The following is a 22,503-nucleotide window of genomic DNA, read 5'->3' as shown; positions in this document are numbered from 1 at the left end:
TTTTGTGAAGAAACAGGACTTCCAGACACCAAATGGATCAGTGTGTTCTAATTTATATTTTTCCCCTCCAGAAGCCACTAAGATTAAAACAATGTGGTTTCTTTCTATGTAAATATACAGTTAGTTAGGAGGAACAATCCCTACTCCTTTTGCTGTGTCAAACATACCAGGCACAAACACAAATTAATCTGTTGTACTTTAGCAGTAGATGAGAGATCTTTACACTGGTTTCCACATCGTAATTAGCATCTGCAGCTAGAGGTAGTGCTATGCTTCAGCATTCTCTCCAACACACAGCAGAAGCAGAACAGAAGCGACAGCAGTTAGTTACACAACTGATGCACAGTACTACAGTGGAAGATAACAATTTCTTTCTCTGTCTGACAGCAAAATCTTTGCCAACAAAAAGACAAAAAAAGATATGACAAAGTATACCAAGGAAAACCATCAGCCAGTCTTCTCCTATCTTCAAGAAAAGATATTGGTGCCATGCTTTTGCTTTGGACAGAGTTATACCAGCTAGGCAATGTGTCTAGTTCTTTTGAACACACTCCAAAACAGACAATAAGTCATTTTTAGACACTGTAAAAACATCTTTCTGAAGTGATCTTATTGCTGGTATTTCCCTACTAATTCTACAATTGAGGTTTAAAAAAAAAAAAGTCAACTACTTTACCTTACGTCCTGTGAAAGCTGCACGATGGAGTGGAGTGTCCCCCATGTCATTCAGCACATTCACATCTGCACCAGCCTAAACAGCAAGACCAAAAGACATCTGAATGTCCTTCCAGCAAGAGCTACATAGCTATTCCCTCTGACTGGGGGGTAAAGGGAAGACAGGACACTAATGTAGGCCTCATGGCAAATCAGATCAGAACTGTAATACAGCCATCCTGGAAACGAAGATAAGGTACATACATAAGATTCATAACCAGCATTCTATAAACTGCTGCAAAAAGGAAAAGTCTCCTGCATTTTTTCCAGGCATCTCTCTTACTTTTGAGAAGAAAGTATATACAAAATAAGTTTTACACAGGGAGTGGAGGTGTTGGAGGGTTTGTTTTTGGTTTTTTTTTGTTTTGTTGTGGGTTTGTTTCCCAGTTTGTTTGCCCAGTGAGGGGGGTAAGTGTTGGGGAGGGGAGGGGGGGAACCAAGCAACTTACTGAAAGAACTGCAGTGGTATTGGATAGCATGCATACAGACAGTATTACAGATGTACACACAGTAGCACCAGCCTTCTGGTACTCCCAATTTAACAAGCGGTCTTCTCTCTAGGCACCTATTGTTGCTCTTCCACTTAAAGTGAAAAATACCATGTCAGCATTAACCAGTCCCATCGAAAACTTAACCCTTCTTCTCCTCCCTTTTCTCTTCCACAATTTTAGTCTTAAATATCGCTTCCTTGTCACACACTTCCTCCATGCCATACCTTTTCTCTGAAGGGAAGACTGCTTGCCACACTACACAGGCATTGTTCCAGGAAACCAAGAAATCCTATTCTTTCTTTAAGCATTTCTTCTACATCACTTTTCCTAACCTCTCAAAGGGTCAGAAAGAGGGCAGGACATATTTAACTTTATCACATGTGTTTAGATCACATAATTTAGCCACGTCACTGCTGCCTGCCTAAAGTTAACTGATGAACCTGACTCTAGCTCCAGAGCTCTTTCTGATAATTTATTCACTGGCTCTTTAAGCACAAAATCTAGGCACAAGTACAGAGACACCTATATATGCCTAGCTTTCAGAGGTCCACAGCCTCCTTTATTATTTGACTTATTCTTTAAATAATACCCTTTCTAAAGTCCCATCAGCAAAGAAGAAAGCGTAAAGTTACATATACTCTTACAACTCTGGAAGTGTTGATAAATGCAATAAGTGACAAAACTTTATGTTTTGCTTTAAATAGCCCTCGGATTGAGAGCAGTGTTATCAACTGAGTAAGCATGTAGGCTGTAGAAGAACTTCTCAAAGAAATCTCAACTTTGTTTCCTGCTTTAGAGTAACGATTATGGCTGATGGCCTTTATTCTGAGTGCAATTCAAGTTTAGATTAGCTACCTTTGTATTTGAAGCAGTCTAGCACATTCCTGCCACATGCAGCAAAACACTTCAAACAAGAATAGGCTGTAATACAGTTAGAGTTGGTTGAAGTTACCCTCAGAGCTGAGGGTAAAAAAAAAATAAACTCAGCCAGAAACAGCTGCAAAAGCAGTGCAGATGTGTCTATGAAGGTACAAATAGATCAGCTTTGACCATAGGCATTCATCATTTCCAAATTCATCACACAGTTCGTTATTTCAAAGATATTAAAAAGAAACGAGTCAAACTATGTTAGCCTGTGCCTGGAAAGGAACACCTACAAGTTACTTTGCACAGAATTCTGGACATACTTCTACACACGACATGCAAAAGAATCTGTGTTATCTAATTGTATTTGAAACACTTTAGCCTTTCCTGCAACTCAGGAAGTGAAATAGCCTAAATTATATACTTTAAGTACCACAGTAAGCTAGGTCAGATCCTTGAAGCATTTGCATTACTAGTATCAGATGATGGCTTAGTATACACAGATATTCACTGAGCTTGAAGAGGGGTGAAGCTTTCACAAGGGCATACCTGTGTACTATACATCTTTATTTCCTATATTCAGATGGTTATACAAACACAGATACCCAAAGGAAAAATAGCTAAGGACTAATAACTGTAAATACTGTTCAGAGTAACAGCTGTACAATACTGTACAAAACTTCCAGCGTCACTATTTTAGTTCCTTGTAAACTGGGCTGATCTTAATACTGCAACGATTTCATTTCTTTTAACAATCAGCTTAGTTATCGCTAAACTACATGCAGATAAACCTGGAGGAGTGGCTCCGCCTCTCTACAAAGCTGCCATTCTTCTATCACAAAAACCTGGACACGTACTAACTTCTTCTAGCATAACAAAGAATGTTCTACCTTATGCACAGAAGCAAATAGAAATATACCTTCAGCAAATCCTCTACCACAACAGCATGTCCAAAGTAGCATGCAAGGTGAAGAGGTGTCCAACCCATATTAGATTTACTTCTGCCTAAAAGAAAAACAGGTAAATTAGTTTTCATCACACAATACAAAAAAGATGTTGTGTGCTTGCAGGTTGGCATGGATGATCATTCTTCACAGTAACAGAGGACCAAGGAGACTGTAAGCATCGATACTATTGAATTATGAAATCAGAATGCAGTTTTGAGAATGTTAGATTCAAATCTACAAAATCTTTCTTAAAGGACAAAGTCTTATAGTCCGATGGAGAACAAAATTTTTTTCATGTAATACCTTGTTCTTCAACAGTAGCAAGAAGCTTCAGTTACTTTCATTCGCTATGAAAATGGCACGTGCAAGTACATATTTCTTTTATCAAAAAAACCAATTTATCTGATATTATATCCTGCACACAAATGAGAAGTAGGACTACCCATCTTCCAAACAGATGATCCAGACCAAAACAGGTGGAATGTCCTACTGTTAGGGGTTTTTTGTTGTCTTGTGCTTGTACTCAATTTTAATAGATAGCCTTACTAAGTATCATTATTTGAAATCTTTGTGCACTGCAGAACTCATGTACCATCTAGAGCTGCAAACCTCTGTGGGAATGATAAGCATAAGTAGGTAGGAAGCAGGCACAGAAGTGACCATGCAAAGGAAAATATAATTTATGCTTTAAAAAGCATTTAAAGCATGCCCTAGATGACTGGCTGCATAAATGCAATTCAAGAACTGTCCTACAATCACTTCTTTAAAAGCAAGATACTAAAAGTATTAGAGATTACTAATTTAACAACTCATGTTAGTTTCCAATTGCAACACTCAACTGTACTAAGCAAAGCTGATTTGTGCTTTGTTTTTATCAAGCAACAGACCCACAGCATTCCAAGTGCCACCTAAAAGTTATCATTCTGTATTTGGAAGCAAAATGAAAATGAGGCATTAGATATTGTTTTGAAATTACTGCCACCAATAAGTTTTCCCTTTTCATGTATCCTCAAGCATTGAGGTCTGGAACATGCATAACCTAAGTTTGCCCTGAGGGGACAAGCCACTAGCACAAGGAGAAAAACAGAACTGCTGATCTTGCAAGTTCATCATTCTTTCTGCTCTCGTATTACAAATTAACATTAGAATGTGGTTCACAGCTGAAATATTTTCCCGTTTCTTATAATTGTTTCCAGCTAACATTTCTGCCCTCTGTTGGCTATTTCTTTTGTTATTTGGTTTTCTTTCTTCTCAACCCCTGCTGCTGTTCCAACTCCAGATTTAGTGTCTTCCCCTTATCCCAGTCTGGCTTACAACACAGCTCCTGCTCTATGTGACTGATAGGCTCAAGTACCAGAGAAGATAAATGCTGTGTGGATCGCTAATTCTGGGGTTACGCATACTGGATAATGTGCATCATTCATCCCTCAGCCTAGTAGAGAAGGCGGCTCTTTCAAAGAATGCAAAAGAAGTCCAAGTTGCACTGAATTCAGAGCAATTAGTCCAACATAGTCATTAGTTACAGCATTGACAAGACAGTGCTGCAGCCAAGGAATTCAGTCATAAAAAAAAATCAGGAACCCAGCCAGACTCGTAATTCTTACTGAATAAAGTGCCAGAGGCCCTTGTTCTGCATCCACTCTGAATGTTTGCATTTCTGATGTTAGCTGACTGGTTACTTCTCAGGGTCTTGAGGTGCTTGCTACTTCTCTTCAAGTGACCACAAGTGCTTGCACTTTTGAAAAATTATTATTTTAAACCAGGACTTCATTACAGTGGGGAGAATGCAAGGATAGGAAAGCAGAATAAACACAACAAAAAAAACAATTCCTCTACCCCTTGCACCGAGTTCATTGCTTTGATGCCAGTTAGCTCTAAGTCTCAAGTGTTACCATTTGTTTAGAGAATGGAGACAAACTAGGCAGTCATATCTTGGTTGTGGTCTGCCAGGCTACCGTGCGGTCATTCAAATCTATATTTTGGCATAACACGCTGTTGACCATTGACCTTACTTTGCAGTTTTTGTACTTTGCAAAGTCCTAGATGTTCTGTTTTCTTGTATTTAAGGAGAATAAGCCAACATAGCCTTAGAAAATACGATCATTGTGGATGAAACCCAGGTTTAATGCTTTTTTAATATGGTTACCTTCTTTTGAAACCAGCAAACTGAGAAAACTGGAAATGGAAGTTCACACTATTTGGCTGAATTCTCATCAAGCAAGTCTTGCTTATCTGCAGGTCTTGACTGGCTAGAATCCAGTCACAACAGAACAAGTAGAAGCCTTGATTTATTTTCTCTTCCTCCACTTTGGATGAAATTGTGATGTTTGGGATCACTCTTGTCAAATGTGAACCTAGAGCACAGCCTCAGCTATAAGGTAATTCTTGGAAAGACAAGACAGGTTTTACAAGATGTTGAAGGTAGGCTTTGACACCCAGGTACATTAATGTGTCAGACTTGTGTTTCCCCAGGCATGCTTTGGGGGAAGTTTATACTACATCCAGCACAGCCTCCCAGCTGCTCCAAAAGTACTTTATTCCAAGCCAAGTGTCATTGCCACATCAGATGCAAGTCCTGAAGGAACTGCTGCAGCACTGCAGACATTTCTCATACCCTGACTTTCTAGGGATATCCGATTATCCAGAAGATAATGACAGAAGGACAAGAGACTGCAGGGAAGAGAAGGAAGATTGAGGGTTGCAGAAAGTCAGTTACAGTCCACAGCCTGTATTTTAGTTAATCATCATGTGGTTATGCAATTGCTATCTGGTAGCACCTAACAGATCAGGATTTGTAGCAAGACATAGTAGTTTTGATAGTGAGGAAGCAGAATGGCAGGGGCAGTTATACTGCAGAGGCTGTTTGGCCTGTGTTTGTCTTAGACCACTTCCAATGGAGTACTCTCTGGGAGCAGAGTGACTGAAACAGTCTCTGAAGAGTGACTGTGGAAGAATAGAGATTTAACTCTGAAGTTTCATACAACAAGAACAGTTCCCCCCCGAGAACAGTTCAGTTACACTTCTGTGTCCTCTAACATTTAGAGGAATCAGACCTTAGAAATAGGAGATTTCAGTGTGTATAGATTCCATATGCAGAATTATTTTGTTTAACCTAAACTATCCCCAGCACATTCCCTCTAGCTTCCTAGACCTCCCATTAGCAAGCATGTATTAGCTGGATGGCCATGTGTTGCTGAAGTGGAAGAATAACAGCTAAGTACCATCTATCTTTCCCTTCATTAGCTGAGTCTTCTATGTTGCAGACTTTCACAATACTAACACTTGACTTTGAGCAGGAATGGTGACAAGAGCTTGCTTGACATAATACAGGGCTGTACATTATGCCATTTCATTATGCTTTCTTGACTTCAGATTATGTTTAAGAACACATCTGAAACATATGAAATCTCTTCTAAGCATACAAGACTTCAGCAACTTATTTATGGGTATGCTACATGAATCTTAAGCTACTTTTATTCCAACTCTTTAGGCACTACACATAATGTCATGAATATTTGCAAAGGACATACTTGTGAGGGTGGAGGACTTCAGCTCCATCAGGCTCTGCCTAGTTCCTCTTTAAATTATGAACTAGCTCCCTGGAGATGAAGTAGCAAGGGTTTGAGTTTTACAGCTTGTTTTTCTGAGGTGAGCACATTAACTATTGGGAAAACACAAGACAAGGCTGAGTAGTTAAACAAAAGGATGAGTAAACTGATGATTAAGAACAAGACTTGGGAAAGGTCTGAACAAAGGGCTTGTTCAGATAACAGGCTTCCCTGCAATTTAGGGCAAGGTGTTCCCTCTGTCATGGCTGACAGGAAGCATAGTTGCTCTCTCCCCTCTCCCTTTACAGCACTATCTTCTCACTTCTGCTTAGCAGTTAAATGCTGAACAAAGAAATACCAGGCTGTGTAGAAAGAATAGGATACACATCCACCTTTTTGAAGCAACCAGAAACAGACTCATGTAAATAAAGAGAAATATAAAGATACTAAATGAATAAAGAAATAGGGCAGTCTGCAATTGCTAGCAAGCTTGCAAATCCAGTCCCAGTTTGAAGTTTTAATGTTCAGCAAGCAAGTTGCTTAGCCATAACTATGTTAGCTATGCATGTGCAAAACTTTAATGTTGGCCAAAGACCCAGACACAGATGACTGACAGTTTAATTTCTTTTCCCAAGTAACCCAGTATACTGCTAATGGTAAAAGCATACATTTGTCCCAACCATTCCTGCAAGTGTCAAGAGATGTAGCTGGTGCTACTACATGATAAAGAAATACGGGGGGGGGCGGGGGGGGGGGGAAGAGACAACACCTAGCAGAACACAAATAAGTGACCTAATCTTCTCTGCAGCCTCAATGGAGGCTTTTTACCTCCCTGAACCATCCCCTGGCACCACGGTCTGTTTTGTTTAGTATTATAAATCTCCAAAGTTAGCATAAGCATGAACACAGGCAAAAAGAGGTACTGATTGTCCTGTTGACACATCTAGCTTCTGCAAATTACTCTAAGGTTTTCTGTATATTACAACTATCTGTACTCTGCTTTTATGATCTCTCCCCTATGCAAGTATGACCTTAAGTCACAGGGTAAAAGCAGTGGTTTAAGTATTTTTTATTGGTCTATTGAGCACTCCCAAGAAAGCAAGATTACACTATCACTAACAGTTTCACTACATGTGGCTTCAACAGTGAGATTACAAACACTTGAGGAAGGCTACTAACCTTTACAGTTGATATCAAAGCTTATTTCTCCTTTGTCCATGGTATCCAACAGTTGTTTAACTTCTTCAGCATTTCCATTCCTAGCATCATGGAGAAGCTGCTGTTCTGCTTCAGTACTCATCTCTAATAAAGATAGGAAAGAAGCAATTTTGCAGTATCTTATGATGCTATAAGTTATGGTTTAATATTATGTCACTTTTCTCCCTTATTTAATACCAACACTAGTATGAGAAAGGTAATTATTTCCTCTGTGGAACACATTCAATGCGCAAGCTGTTTTCAACAGCCCACTCAGTCATGCCACTAAGAGGCATTAAAATTCCTCATACAAAGCAGTTAAGTAACAAAATACCCATGCTTTCTTGGTTTTCTAGGTTCTAAGCGTGGCTTGGGAGTTGGAACTGTATGCCACAAATGAGGCAAACTTTGCCACAAGCATAACCAGTAAGCATTTACTTTTTCCTCACAAGGTTTTCACCTTTATCCCTTAAGGTTTCCAGAGGCAACAGGAGTGGCGGGGGATATGTATGCCTATTAGCCCAACTATTTCTTCAGAATTAACAAAGACTTATTTTGGCTGCCAACCCCAAGGAACAAAACCCATGTTCACATGGAGGTCCCAGATACCCATCTGTACTCTCAGCTCTTGAACTCAGACACCCAACCCCCTCCAACCTTGACTTGAAGGGGAGTCAGATAAACAACTTTGTAGTTTTGACCTTATCTTTAAGAAACACAGTAGTACTATATAATGAAGCTAACATGAGGCTGTAAAACATTGCTAGCTAATTCTCATCTTACTATTGAACTACAGAAACAGTATTTACATCTTTCAAATAAGGGAGAAAATAAAATCTCTTAGCATAACTATTTTTACAGCCCTCTACTAGACAGGGAGCCTTAGACCTTTGGGCAAGTGATGCTGCTACTTACCAGGTCTCTTGCAGAATACAATTATTAAGTGATGTCTTAACCAATCTTTTTCTGCACTGACAGAATCACAATCTGAAGTTGTTTTGCCTTTTTTTAAATGTTATTACAACAACTAGACCCAGAGGCAGTACAGCTAAAAAACAATCTTAATGTCCTATTTAAATACACTGCTTTTAAGATGTGTCAAGAAGCAACTTTAAAAGCAGCCTCAAAAGACTGTACTTCAATACACAATTTATTACTCCTAAAAACAGTAAAAGAGGTTGCCCAAATTTAGTGTCTCTAGCTTAGCATCATCACCTGACACACTAGGTTTACCAGATCCTGCAGAATCTAGATTTCTAAAGACAGTTAATGACTGCAAAGAACATTACCGGCCTCACATAGTTAGCTTTCCTATACTAGCAGAGGCTTTGATTGGTCCCACAAACTGTTTACACAGGCAGCTTGACTGCACCACACACACTCATAGCTAAAACAGATGCAGGGAGCTACTGCAGCTACTGTGAGAAGCCACTCAGCAAGAAAAGAGACAGTGAGAACACTGGGAAAGCCACAAAAAGCCTGTAACAGTGACCGATCTTGTAATATTCAAGACTGAGACAGAAGCCTAGAACAGGACAGCCAAAGCACTAGAAATACAGAGAGTTTTCCCCTACCTTTCGCTCAGTCAGCAAAGGGAGGGGGAATCTGTTTTCAAAGAATCTGCCAGAGAGACTAAGTAAGCCCTTTCTTGCATGTTTCAGAAGAATAGACTGCACCACCTGCAATCTGCCACAAAGTCTTTCTCCAGCAGTGGTTAGACAACACTCTTGTTTGTGCCTGCTTTTGAGTTCTGCTGAGGGAAAAAAAAACAACAACAAACCCCAGTGCTAGTCCTTGTAGTAATCCTTTGAGCCCTGAAGCTATCTTCGGCTTCAAACAGGCATCTATCCATTTGTCTGAGGCAACACAGAACAGTTTGTTGTTACTGGGGCAGGTATAATTTTCCTCAGCAAATCAGTTCTACAAGTGTCTACAGAAAGATCAAAATCAAACATGTTAATGTGTTAGCACTCTGTACTTTCTCTGAAGCCGAGTGATACTGTTTCAGGGGGACACAAAATGCAGCAATGAGAATCATACAGACAGAAGCCAAGAAGATAGAGCTCATTTTGCCAGCTTACCCATCAGGGATGGGGAGGAAAAAACCCAAACAAAACACAAAAAAAGCTCATTCTTCACTTTTCACCCCTCCCACACAGTATTTCTTTAGATGAGGAATACATACTCTTATCACTACCCCGTATCATTTGTCAACATCCCACATACACAGCAGGTATGAATAATAATTTACTTTTGACACATTAAGAACCTGCAGTTTCCATCTGATATTGATGAGAAGGAAGAAAAGCCTGCTTGGGTAGGCAACCAAGAAGCTGATCCAAATACACAACTCTCGTATGCAGTGAGGCCAGTTATGTGCATGAGCAGAATCTTAAACAGCTTAAGATACATGGAAAGCTGAATCACTGTGTAAAATTACTTGCATGACTTTTCTGCCCCAAAATAGTTATTAGGTTAAAATTTGTTCATACTCTTAAAGCAAACATTAGCAGTAGAGTGACATGTATAGTAATATGGCTAAGAAAGGTCTGTCTGCTTCACTGGTTTAGTCCCCAAAGACTTTGCTGTTTAGGCCAAGCCTCCAATTTCAAATACACTTTGTAAGCTTGAAGCATGCAGTGATGCAGAAGAATGACTGTCTGGCTATTAGTCATAGCTAGAAGAATGACTCGCATGGAAGTGTTCCTACAATTGGGGCTGGAAAGTGAATCTGTGTACAGTTACTATCAGGGAAGAGACACAGAATCTAAAGTGTTAGCTAACAAGCTAAATGAAGTGCCTAAATGAAGCTGCCAGCAAAGGGGCTCTTAGCAGAACTTGAAATAATTTTGAAAATACTGTTTTAAGCAACAGGATTTGCTCTGTAACGGAGATGAGCAACCACCAACAGAAGTTTGAGGGGCAAGTTTACAGAGCTGAAAGAAATCAATACACAGGCACTCAAGTGCTATGCAGCTACCATTGTACTTAGAAAACATGCACTCCCTTGCAGATGGGAGTTTATTTAGTCACATGATCCACCACCAAAAATGCTCCAAAATCCCTACCCACGAGTTTTGAGGTACTGAGCCATACCATCAGCACACTGAGGGAGAAACTTAATAGTTTAGTTTGGATTTATTAGCCATGAGATATTACTAGCAGGTAAATCTATATGAATTGTACTGCCTATATACAAAGCTACTAGCCACGTAAGAGAGAGGACGTCTGTTCAGTCAGCGGTGTTGTCTTTATTACTGTATTCCATTAATTAGCTGATGCTGGTTAAACTGCCTTTTACAGCTCATCTTTACACCTTGTAATGTTGAAAGCCTTGTATGCTAGGCTCTACAGTCACTGGTATACCAAAACAACACAAGAACAATATTTAATGCTTCCCATACAGCCAAGTTGTGACTGCAAGACACTTCCACTGAACTCCTAAGGACTACCTGAGCAGTACTTGATTGCTAATTGAATCTTATCCTTTAAGAAGGTATAAAGAATAGCATTGAGATGCTCTGCTTTTATCTTCTTCTGAAACCTATGCCAGAGTACGTCTTCTCACACTATTACAGCATCTGTCAGGGTTATTTCCAACAGAGAGTAGAGAGCCTAGGTTACCATTCTGCCTGCATGCCTGCTTTAAGGGAGTTTTGCAGAATATTTAACCATGAAAGGCCACCTAATTACCAATATATAAACTACCAACTTTACCCAACTGCTAGGAGAGAGTCCAAGCAAAAAAAAGATGCTTTTCTCACAAAAACAGTCAACAAAGACCTAAAGCACTGTCCCTGACTACAGGGCAGCATTACTGATAAGACCCACTTGCTTTTGCTTTGATTTCTTCTCCTGGTGAGGCCTCCTGCCTTGTAGGCAACCCAGAACAGCAACAATACACACTAATCAGAACATGGCTGGTTTTCACTCTGCTGCAGCTTGACAACCAGCAGTACTGCCACTGCCCAATCTAGTACTGGGGCTCTGAGTTGGCAGCTACTGGTTGCATAGGAAGCTTTATACACATGACAAATAGTAAGGTTGGTAAATACTAGCCAGTGCTGTGCTTTTTCAAGAGATCTCCCTCTAGCAATGAAAACTTGATTCCTGTAGGAAAGGATGATACTTGCTTAGGAAGACTTCTTACACGCCCCAGCATGCTTACGTTATGAAGTGATACTTGTAAAGGAGGAGGACAAAATGCACCAAACCACACAAACTGACAGAACCTGTCTACAAACCCACACAACACACTGCAGTGGCAGGAGTTGCTCCAGGAAGAAAGAGTTGCAGTACTAGAAGCACGAGTGATGTTATCGAAAAGTAGTTGTTTTAATCGTCAGCTAAAGGGTTCTAAAGTTAGAAGTTGAACATGCTCACAGTACTTCATGTGAAAGCACCGTATGTCTAAAATCAACTTAGTTCGCTCGGTAGCAATTAACATGGATGCAGTAACACAGTATCTGTTCAATACCATTGCCAAGGCAATAGCTATTTAAACTAATCCTTGTTCTTAGGCATCTCCTGGCTGTTTTCTGCACATGGTTTAGTTCTGTTACGTCAAAGACTTCCTTTCAGCCCAGGAGCTCTGAATAAGCTTACCACAGCTAGTGCGAGATCTCACCGGATCAGCAGGCAAGTACAGTTCCAAGCAAGTAAGAACTTCAGCAGAACCCCTAGAGTTCTCTACATACATCTGGAATCGAGCAGTTCGTTTCAGTACCAGCAGTTAAGCACTTTTTTGAAGGCAACAGGCTCATGCCTCACAGCAAATGCACTCTTCGCCTATGGGAAAGGTGCGCGCAGACTCGGGGCACGGACCACCCCACCTGGAGGCACCAGCCAGCCGCCCGCAGCTCCGCCGCGGCTACCGGGCGGTTGCGAGGAAGAGGAGGAGGAGGAAGGGTTACCCGAGCACCGCAGCGGGCGCCCACTCCGCTTCCCGAAGGCCAGAGCCCCCCCGCGGCTACCCAGGCTGCCTCTGGGGCTCTGAGGGGGGGAAAAGCAGCGACAGCCCCTCTCCCCAGACAGGCCCCCGGGGCCGCGGATGAGCGCCAGCACCCGAGGCGGCCAGAGAGCCGGGGTCCTCCGGCGCGGGCGGCCCGGCGGGGCACGTACCCCCTCACTCAGCGGCGGGCCCCGTAGGCCTCCCCGGCCCGGCCGCCCCGCTGGCGGCTGGCCCTGGTTGAACTTGACGTCGCCCCCCGCCCCGCGGGCACGGGCGGGCAGCGCCGGCTCGGGAGCAGCCTGGGAAGAAGGGACAGCGAGAGACGCAATAACGGCAGGGCGCGGCACCTCTCCTCCCATTCCCCTGCCGTTCCCTTCCCCCCCGCGCGCCGTGGAAGAAAACACGCCCGGAGCAGGCGGGATGACCCGCCGCCAGCCTCGCCTCACCGCTCCACGCAGCTCCTACCACCGCTGCCCCCGCCCCCCACCCCGGTTGTGTTATACGCACCGGCCCCGCACGTGACCTGCAGCGGCGCCCCGGCAGCGCGAGCCGCTCCCCTCCCACGCCACGCAGGGCGGGAGGCGCGGGCTCCTGGAGGGGCAGAGCCCCGCCCCCCTCGCCACGGCCCCGCCCCCGGGGCTTGTCAGTGGCCGGCTCGGGCCCCGCGTGGGGCCGGGAGTCGGCGGTGCGGGCGTTTCGCACGCGTGGGAGCCGGTCCCTGGGGTTCAGGGCCCGGCGCAGCTCGCCGGGGCCTGCCCGAAGAGCCGGGAGGAGCCAAGCAGGGCCTTGCCGGGGGCCTTGCGCCCGCACGCTTCCTGAGAGAAAGGATCCCACGCCGGGCGCAGGCGGCCGCCCTTGCGCGGGGAGGGACAGCGACGGCTCTGCGACCCCGGGGCTGCCCGGCAGATACCGCCCTGCGCTCGCCCGGGGTCGCCTGCCCCTGCGGCTCCGGCGCCCCGCTGCCCTGCGAGCCCGTGCCCTCTGCTGAGAGGAGCTACGGACGGGGGACGGAACAGGCGGCAGGAACGCGAAGACACTGACAGGCGCTCGCAGAGCCCTAGAGGGCCTGCACAAAACGGCCTCCAAAGCGGACCGTGAGAGTACAAGAGCGATGTATCACCAGAGCAGAAAAGGGTGTCCGTGGAAATCACGTCGGTCTCGTCTACAAACATGGCGGGAGTAAGAAGCAACTGTGAATACATGCACTGCTCCTAAGAACAGCGTGCCTGAAAGCCACCAAAGAGCAAGAGCTTTGGTACTACTGGGGACAAAAGATGGAGTACTCCTTGACTCAAAGCCCTTTGGTCCACCACTCCTTCCCCTCTGTTCTTCCTGCCCTTATTTATTGTCCAGTATGCCTTTCACCTGGAGCCAATAGCTGGCACCTTGTTTTTCTGCCTTTAGCACCTGAGAGGGGTTTTGCATTTTGAAAACTCCCACAGTGCCTTTGAAATGCTGCAGGAACTTATTTAAGGAAGCAGGGAAGATTTGTGGTGTTGAAGCATAACTGAGTCTGTGTCATACACTGAAAAGGCAGGGCAGGAGACATAGGTGCCATGAGAAACTATCTCAAAAGATTAGGCTGAAACTTCTGTTCCAAAAGTGGGCGAGTTTAAACCTGAGCAATTCTTGTGAAACTCTTGGGACATAAATAATGAGGCATGCTTTGTTTTCCAGTATTGTCTATAGCTACTTGTGTTTTTAATGTTTTGAGAATGAAATACCAAAAGAAGAAAAGGAACAGCTCCGCACCTGCAGGGATAACACAAATTTACCATGTTTTACTTTAAATTAGTTTATCTTATTTAAGAGACCTGCTTCCAGGGATGCTTCAGCAATAAGTATATGGTATCTGAGAGGCTTTGGTGAAGGATCACATCAACTTTTTTTCCTGAGGTGCAGGTCTTCAAGTTGCTGTCCTTACTTTCAGAGGACTAGCTGTTTCATGCCCGCATTCATATCTTTTCTTATGCTCTTGGCCACTGCTGTCAGTCTGTCCAAGCTTCTTTCCTTTTATTTCTTCCTCTTGCTCCTGGCTTTGAGGCATCTTTCACAATGCCATAGCTGCTCCCAGCAACCTTAACAAAATCAAGCCTCCCTCCCTTTCTCTATTTTGTATTATATTTACACACACAAGTACTATATAAAAATATTTCTATTATTTCCTCATATTTATTAACATTTTTGTAATAAAATGGAAGTACCAGCATCCCCCCTACTCTATAACCCATTGCAATGCAGCACAGGGGTTATAGCACAGAGCTTTAGCCTGCAGCCAGTCCGTTATAGTATAGCTCTATGTTCTGCCCTAGGGAGTAGGGGCAATGAACGGCGAGGGACAGTGCAGGAGGTTCTTTCTGAATCTCAGTAAGAAAGGCCTGACAACAAATGACTTAATAAAATACCTGTTTTAAAAAGACAGAATAGAGTAATACAGATAGCAAGTAAATCTTTTAGCCCTTCAGGTGCTGTGAAGCTCACATTCCTGCAGCATTGCACTGACCCTGGATGGACTTCTCTCACGGCAGGCTGCACAGATCCCATCCATGGAGGGAAGCTCCTCCTTGGTCATTCGAGCTATTTTAATTTTCTTACAAGAAAACAGCTATTCATAAAGGATGTTCACGTGAGAACTCCTTGCTGCACTTCTAGACAAAGGCAAGGCCACGCAGGTGGTGTAACCACCTGCACCAAGCGGCAGCTGCCCGCTGTGGCAACGAGTCGCTGGGGTTTATCCTGTGGCCAGGGGATTTGTGCACCACGACGTTGGCCTGAAGGCAGCACAGACCCGCACCTGCTCAGGTTAGCTGTGCTGTGGATCACTGACTCCTGGATGTACAGTGGTCTTCTGGTCAGGATCACCACACTCCCCCTACTTCCAGTGCCTTCAAGGAGTGCCTGTTTTTCAGCAATGTTTTGCCTCCTTGCGCATCCCAGAGTAATTTGGGCCAGTGCGTTTTGGACTTTGAAGTGTGGAAATGAGGAACAGTGTTGCTGCTATCAAGGGTACTTTCTGTTTTGAGCATGCCTTTTACCTTTTTTTTCCCCATGTCTTTCCTTTTTCAGATAACCTGCTGAAATTAGTGATGCAGCAAGCAGGAAATGCTTCCCAAGTCAGGGCTGAATGCCCTGGCAACAGCCTTGCACAGAACTCATTGATTTTCACAGCATAGTGTATTTTACATCATCCTGTATTCTGGGATGGGGCAACCTGACTGCAGAATTTGAAGCTGTAGGGCCGTAGCCCTTCCTGAAAAGAAACTTATTTAGGGAGGGAACTTCTGCTGGGTGTAGTGCGTAATCAACTATTTGAATTCATTGCTGCAGGCAACCAAACCCCATGACTAGAAGTATTTCAGCTGGAAATGTTGAAGTAATACCACTCTTCATTGCCATTACTTGAAAAAAAAATAACCACACTATTGTGGTTGATGTCATCATTAGCAACTATAAAAGCCAAGATGCTGATCATTTCTCCTTTTGCAAGGTACCATTAGCAGTTGAGAGAAGACAAGTAGCACTTCCCTACTCCCCCTTCTGCCTCCGCACAGTTGACCTAGGTTGCTAGTGGTTTGTCCAGGGCTGAACTAAGGAAGAACTTTTGGAAAACATTTCAGACTTGGAAAAGGACGAGAATTATTGAGCATTTATATTGCTACCTCCCATACAATTTTACTTATGAGACAACAACTCTTGATTGAACTGATGCTTTTCGTTTTCTTCCTCTTCAGACTAGAGCATACTGGTCAAATTTGAGATACGCAACTTAGCAAGGGAGTGTACACATGGGAATGGTTAGTGAAGTAATAAGTGATATGCAACAGGTTGCATGTATGTTTTCACAGAGTGAAATGTTTACTGACTGAGTGTGTTAACTGACCAAGTCATTGGACAGAAACTATAAATTTGTCCCCTAATAGCTTGCATGCAGCCCTGGTGCTCTTTTTGAGAAAGTTACTCCTCAACTCTGGAAAGCAGTGCAGCAAGCACAGGCATTCGTCATATTTCTGCCCTGATTTTACTTACTAGGCTGGCAGAATTACTTACTAGACAGGCACAGGAGAATTAACTTATGTGCTGACACTCTTAGATGTGATTCTTGTGGATCTTCTTCCTGGATTACCAAGAGCAACTTCCAGCGAGTGATAAAAGCAAATTTTCATGTTGTTCTGAACTGCCAGCAATAGGAATTTTTACAGCTCTGAGTTTGTTGCTGATATTTCATACTTTGCATGAAATAACTGTGTAACGTGGTTAATTTGTAGATGGTGTGAACCAGATTAACTGCTGACAGTAGGAGTGCTTTCTGCCGCTAAAAGTAGAGCTGAAGCAAGCTCAGGCAGTTTCTGGAGGTATCCTCCAGCAGAAAAAAAGCCATATAATAGAGGAGAGTTCATTTTAATATGCCCTTTTTATCTGAATGCAGGTATGGCATGAAAAAACATGAGAATTCACTGATGCTTTTCTGCCAGGAGGCTTCTAAAACCTGCTAGCAGTTATTATTTTGTAGAAAAGCTTTTGGATTTCTCTAGCTCTACGGAAGACGACTGTACACTGCTGTAGCCCGCACACAACTGGATTGCAGCTAAAAGAGAAGAAACATTCTTGACAAGGTGTAAGTCACCTGTACATATACCTCTCCTTAGTCTTACCAGACATGTAGTCTTAGACCAAGATTTAGGCTGATTTAATGCATGTTTTTGTTCTTGTGATTGAATCAGTTTGGTTTGGCTTTAGTTCCAAAATTATTAATTAACTGCATGTGGAAAGCTTATAACTACAAACCTTATAGCAAATTTATGTCAGTTTACACTGCAGTCTAGCAAAACACATCATTCTGAAACTGAAATCAGCTGAACTACTTTGTGCTTAAATGTATGTATGCTCCTTATTGGATGGCCCAGGTTGAGATTTATATTGGATGTAGAGTGGAATTGGAACACTAGAGAGGATTTTGTGTTTTGTTGGTTTTGTTACTATAGCAATATGCTCTCATTGAGCTATTATTAAGATAAAACTACAGTACAGGCAAATCCTCAGTAAAAGAAAATCCTGCTCAAAAACAGAATACAGAACTGAGGGCATTAATTGGTAGTACATGACATGACATTGTCCTTATTTGTTCTTAATCTTCTTCTTTTTTTATAAAAGTGACAAATACACTATGCTGCTTGAACTGTTGTATGCAAAATGAAGCAGGGTTATTGATATTTTATTCCAATGTTTTAGTTCTTATGTATTTCTTAGTTCTCTTTCACTTATTTGTGATTCAATCCTGATTTATCCTTCTATGTTTACATACACATTTGTGTATTATGCAAATCTAAACTTTACAAGGTTTGGATCATGAAGTTAAAAACTGACTAGCCAAGATGAAAGACTTTGCAACAAATAAAGTTCACATGAGCTGAAGTTATATACACAGGGAGAATGACTAGTTTTCAGCTAGTTCCCTTTTCTTTACAGTAATATAAAAATGTGGCTATTTACTTCCCCCCTCTGGACAGATTTGGTAGTAGAATGTAAGCAGTAACTCATTAAATAAGTGTTTCTGAATTTTTTGTACTATTTCTCTTTCAAAATTGTTGATAGCTTTTGCATGCAATACATTTAAATAACATTCTTCTTATTTATGTTTTCTGTGTAAATATTGCTTCCTTAACTATGTGAATATTATTTGTATCTGGTTTAAGCTCTTTGTGCTCTAGGACGATATTCTGGTTGCACAAAGTCATCAATAATTACCCAGTGTATTATCTTGCCCTGACAAGACAGAACAAAGATTTTGAGTTCCCTGTAGTAATTTGGGCCACTTCCTGACCTTCAGGGTCTTCTTTTGCTTAATTGATTTGAGCTTTAAATGTTTTCGTTTGCTATCTATAGTTCACAAAGACAGAACTGATGGACCAAAGGTTAGGTTTAGTAACCATTTTAAATATCAAAGTTCATGCATTGCTGTGAAGAATCAGTTTGAGAGTGTCCTCACTGTTAAGAACAAGGAGGTTCAGTTCTGTACTAAAAGAAGACCCCAAATATTTCAGTAAAGTCTCCTATGCTGGTATCCCAAATTTGAAAGCTGTGGCTATGTATTTCATATCCTGCTTTAACAGAATGTTTATTTCAGACAGACAAAGAAATTAATTAGCTGTTAAATACTCCTGAGCACCATATCAATTCAGCTATTCTGTTATTAATTTAATATACAGGTTGGAGATTCATTAACCACATTTGTCTCCATTTCAGTATGATAAGACTTATCACAAATATAACTGACAGTGAAAGGAAATTTCAAGAGTCCTCAGAAATCTGTCAGAAATGTCTACAGTCCATACAGTTTCTGTTATTTATTCTTTGTGTCTTTTTATCTGGTACAGTTACTTCCTGGCACAAGGTTAGGTTGCTAAACTCCTTCATATCAATGCTTTTATATGGATTATAGACATCAACAGTCATAAAAAATGTCAGTAACAACTTTAAGTTATTTAATTATAAATACTGTGTATAGTCATGTAAACTCATTTGTTCAACTAAGTCAAAACAGCAACTTATAAAGCGCAATCATTGTATAGAGATGCTATGAGAAAGTTAAAAAATGTCTTGTAGTGTCACAGAATCACAGAATCATTAAGGATGGAAAAGACCTTTAAGATGATGAAGTCCAACCATCAACCCAACACCACCATGCCCACTAAACCATGTCCCGAAGTGCCACCCACGTGTTTTTTGAACACTTCCAGAGATGGTGACTCCACCACCTCCCTGGGCAGCCTGTTCCAATGATTGACCACTCTCTCCATAAAGAAATTTTTCCTAACATCTAGTCTAAACCTCCCCTGGTGCAACTTGAGGCCATTTCCTCTCATCCTATCGCTTGTTTCTTGGGAGAAGAGACCAACACCCACCTCGCCACAACCCCCTTAGGTAGTTGTAGAGAGCGATAAGGTTTCCCCTCAGCTGCCTCTTCTCCAGACTAAACAACCCCACTTCCCTCAGCCGCTCCTCATAAGACTTGTGCTCCAGACCCCTCACCGTCTTCATTGCCCTTCTTTGGACATGCTCCAGCACCTCAATGTCCTTCTTGTAGTGAGGGGCCCAAAACTGAACATAGGATTCAAGGTGCAGCCTCACCAGTGCCGAGTAGAGGGGCACAATCACTTCCCTACTCCTGCTGGCCACACTATTGCTGATACAGGCCAGGACGCTGCTGGCCTTGGCCACTTGGGCACACTGCCGGCTCATGTTCAGCTGGCTGTCAACCAGCACCCCCAGGTCCCTTTCTGCCGGGCAGCTCTCCAGCCACTCCTCCCCAAGCCTGTAGTGTTGCATAGGGTTGTTGTGACCCAAGTGCAGGACCCTGCACTTGGCCTTATTAAACCTCATACAGTTGGCCTCTGCCCATCGATCCAGCCTGTCCAGATCCCTCTGCAGAGCCCTCCTGCCCTCAAGTAGATCAACACTCCCACCCAACTTGGTGTCATGTGCAAACTTACTGAGGGAGCACTCGATCCCCTCATCCAGGTCATCAATAAAGATATTGAATAAGACCAGCCCCAGAACCGAGCCCTGGGGAACACCACTTGTGACCGGCCGCCAACTGGATTTAACGCCATTCACCACAACTCTCTGGGCTCAGCCATCCAGCCAGTTCTTTACCCAGCGAAGAGTACATCTGTCTAAGCCATGAACCATGAGTTTCTCCAGGAGAATGCTGTGGCAGATGCTGTCAAAGGCTTTACTAAAGTCCAGGTAGACAACATCCACAGTCTTTCCCTCATCCACTAGGCAGGTCACCTGGTCATAGAAGATCAGGTTGGTCAAGTAGGACCTGCCTTTCATGAACCCATGCTGGCTGGGCCTGATCCCTTGGTTGTCCTGCACATGCCCTGTGAGCACCCTCAAGATGAACCGCTCCATGATCTTCCCCAGTACTGAGGTCAGGCTGACAGGCCTGTAGTTCCTGGGATCCTCTGTCCGGTCCTTCTTGTAGATGGGCATCATATTGGCAAGTCTCCAGTTGTCTGGGATCTCCAGATGACTGTCTGGACCTATCATAGTTCTCTCTTTAAATTTATAGGGCAATTTAGTATTAGGACAAACAGATACAGCACCATCTTTTTGAGGTCCTTGTTGATTAAAGCTTTCTGTTCTGTTTTGGTCAGAAGGCTATTATTTAAAAAAGCCCCTTATCTCTCTCTTTTTAAAGGAAGTGGGATGTGTGACTTTGCCTGATAAAATGTGCATTTTTGTCAGGTTCTGAGACTGGGTATGTTCTTATTATTATTGTTTCAAAAATAATAAATTAACTCTGTCTATGACATTGAAGATAAAGAAGTCTCACTGATCTTGGAAAAAATTATGTTTCCAGTTATCAAATATGAAACAACCTTTAGTATTTATAATCTCACAACTGGAAAGTTACATATTTAGCCATGTTGGTACTCAAACAACATCAGGGTAGAACTCTGTTTTATTTTTTTCAATTACTATAGAGTAGATAAACTAGAAAAAATAAACTTTTTTTTTTCAGATTTCCATCCCTTCAATCTGAACATGGGATTTAAGATTTTTGGCTCAGATGAGCATTGTTCACTAAGTTCTGATATGCATATAAAAATATGCATATTCTTCTGATATGCGTATAAAATATGCATATTCTTAAATACTTCCAAATTCCAATTAATTAAAATTTAGGAGCCAAAATAGAAGTATGAAAACTAAATATTTTCTTGAATCTAGGTTCAAATGTGGAACCAAATTTTGCCTTCTTTACCATCCCTGTAATCTCTTTGCCCTCAGGTCATAGTTAATAGTGGTAATCTAATTTCCAATAGAACTGCAAGCCCGAGAATATGTTCACATAATCATCAATATGAGTTACTGCTTTCCACTGATTGACTCAATTTTCCTGCCACAAGACAAGATTAACGTTGTCCAGGCCTAACCTCTCTTAGACCTTCCAGTGATAATGGCTCAATAAAGTCCTTAGTGCTTAGCTTCTCCTCACAATTATCTGGATCTTCCTTTCTGCAATGTCAGGTAACATGTTGCTTCACCAGTACATAGTACTGTGCCCATCTTTGCAACAGCCTTTGTGTAAGTAAGGATGATTATCACACACACCCTCCCTTCACTCCGGATGAGTGACTTCATTGTTGATGAATTCTCTGTAGCATCTCATATGAATCTCTCAAACATCAAAATTAGATATTTGTACTTCACATCTTTTCTACAACTGAGAGGGAGAAAAATGTAGTCTCTTCTCTGCAGCAATCTGTAGCGTATTAAGGATGCCAACTTCTCTTAGACTTCTCTTTAAATTAACAAACTTCTTTTCTCCAGTCTTTTCAGATGTCAGGCCTTCTAGATTTGTGATTGAGTTCATTGCTTTAGTCCAGACTTTAGTTAGTGCCCATTCTTATTGAAGTGTTGAAAATTGGACACAGAATCCCACAGCTGGGGCTTTAGCAGTTCTGTACAAAGCAGGATTACCTCATGTGTCTTGCACTACCTCCCATGTGTTTGGACATCCTGGCATGACAGTTCTCCTTTAAGCAAAAGCTTGCACTGTTGGCAAATGCTTAGCCTGGGATTCACTGTAACTCCCAAATAATTTCTGTGGAACTGTGGAACCAGTAGTTCTCCTTCCTGCATGTCTGCAATTGATAATACAGCGCTGGCTTTGTCTCTGCTCATTGCATCCTGTTTTTTTGTTGCTGTTTTTTTGTTTTGAGAATGTGTCCCCCGTTTGTCACAATCATTCTGAACTCTAATCCCATTCTTGAGAGCAGGTG

At 42.4% G+C, this 22,503-nt stretch overlaps 1 protein-coding gene across 1 annotated transcript in view; it reads right to left on the bottom strand.

Annotated features, from left to right (window-relative positions):
- OSBPL1A (oxysterol binding protein like 1A) overlaps positions 1–7,864 on the bottom strand; it is a gene marked incomplete at both ends in the record, with an annotated part of 75,301 nt that extends 67,437 nt beyond the window's left edge. Inside the window, 3 exon segments of the mRNA XM_082015430.1 lie at positions 677–751; positions 2,989–3,069; positions 7,742–7,864. Of these exon segments, the coding sequence (XP_081871556.1) occupies positions 677–751; positions 2,989–3,069; positions 7,742–7,864 (279 nt within the window).
- Positions 7,865–22,503: the final 14,639 nt, after the last annotated feature.

The sequence above is a fragment of the Phaethon aethereus genome (assembly GCF_964289735.1).
Source record: "Phaethon aethereus genome assembly, chromosome: 2".
NCBI lineage: Eukaryota > Metazoa > Chordata > Aves > Phaethontiformes > Phaethontidae > Phaethon > Phaethon aethereus.
Note: the sequence above shows the minus strand (reverse complement) of the source record. Positions and strands in the feature narration are given on the sequence as shown.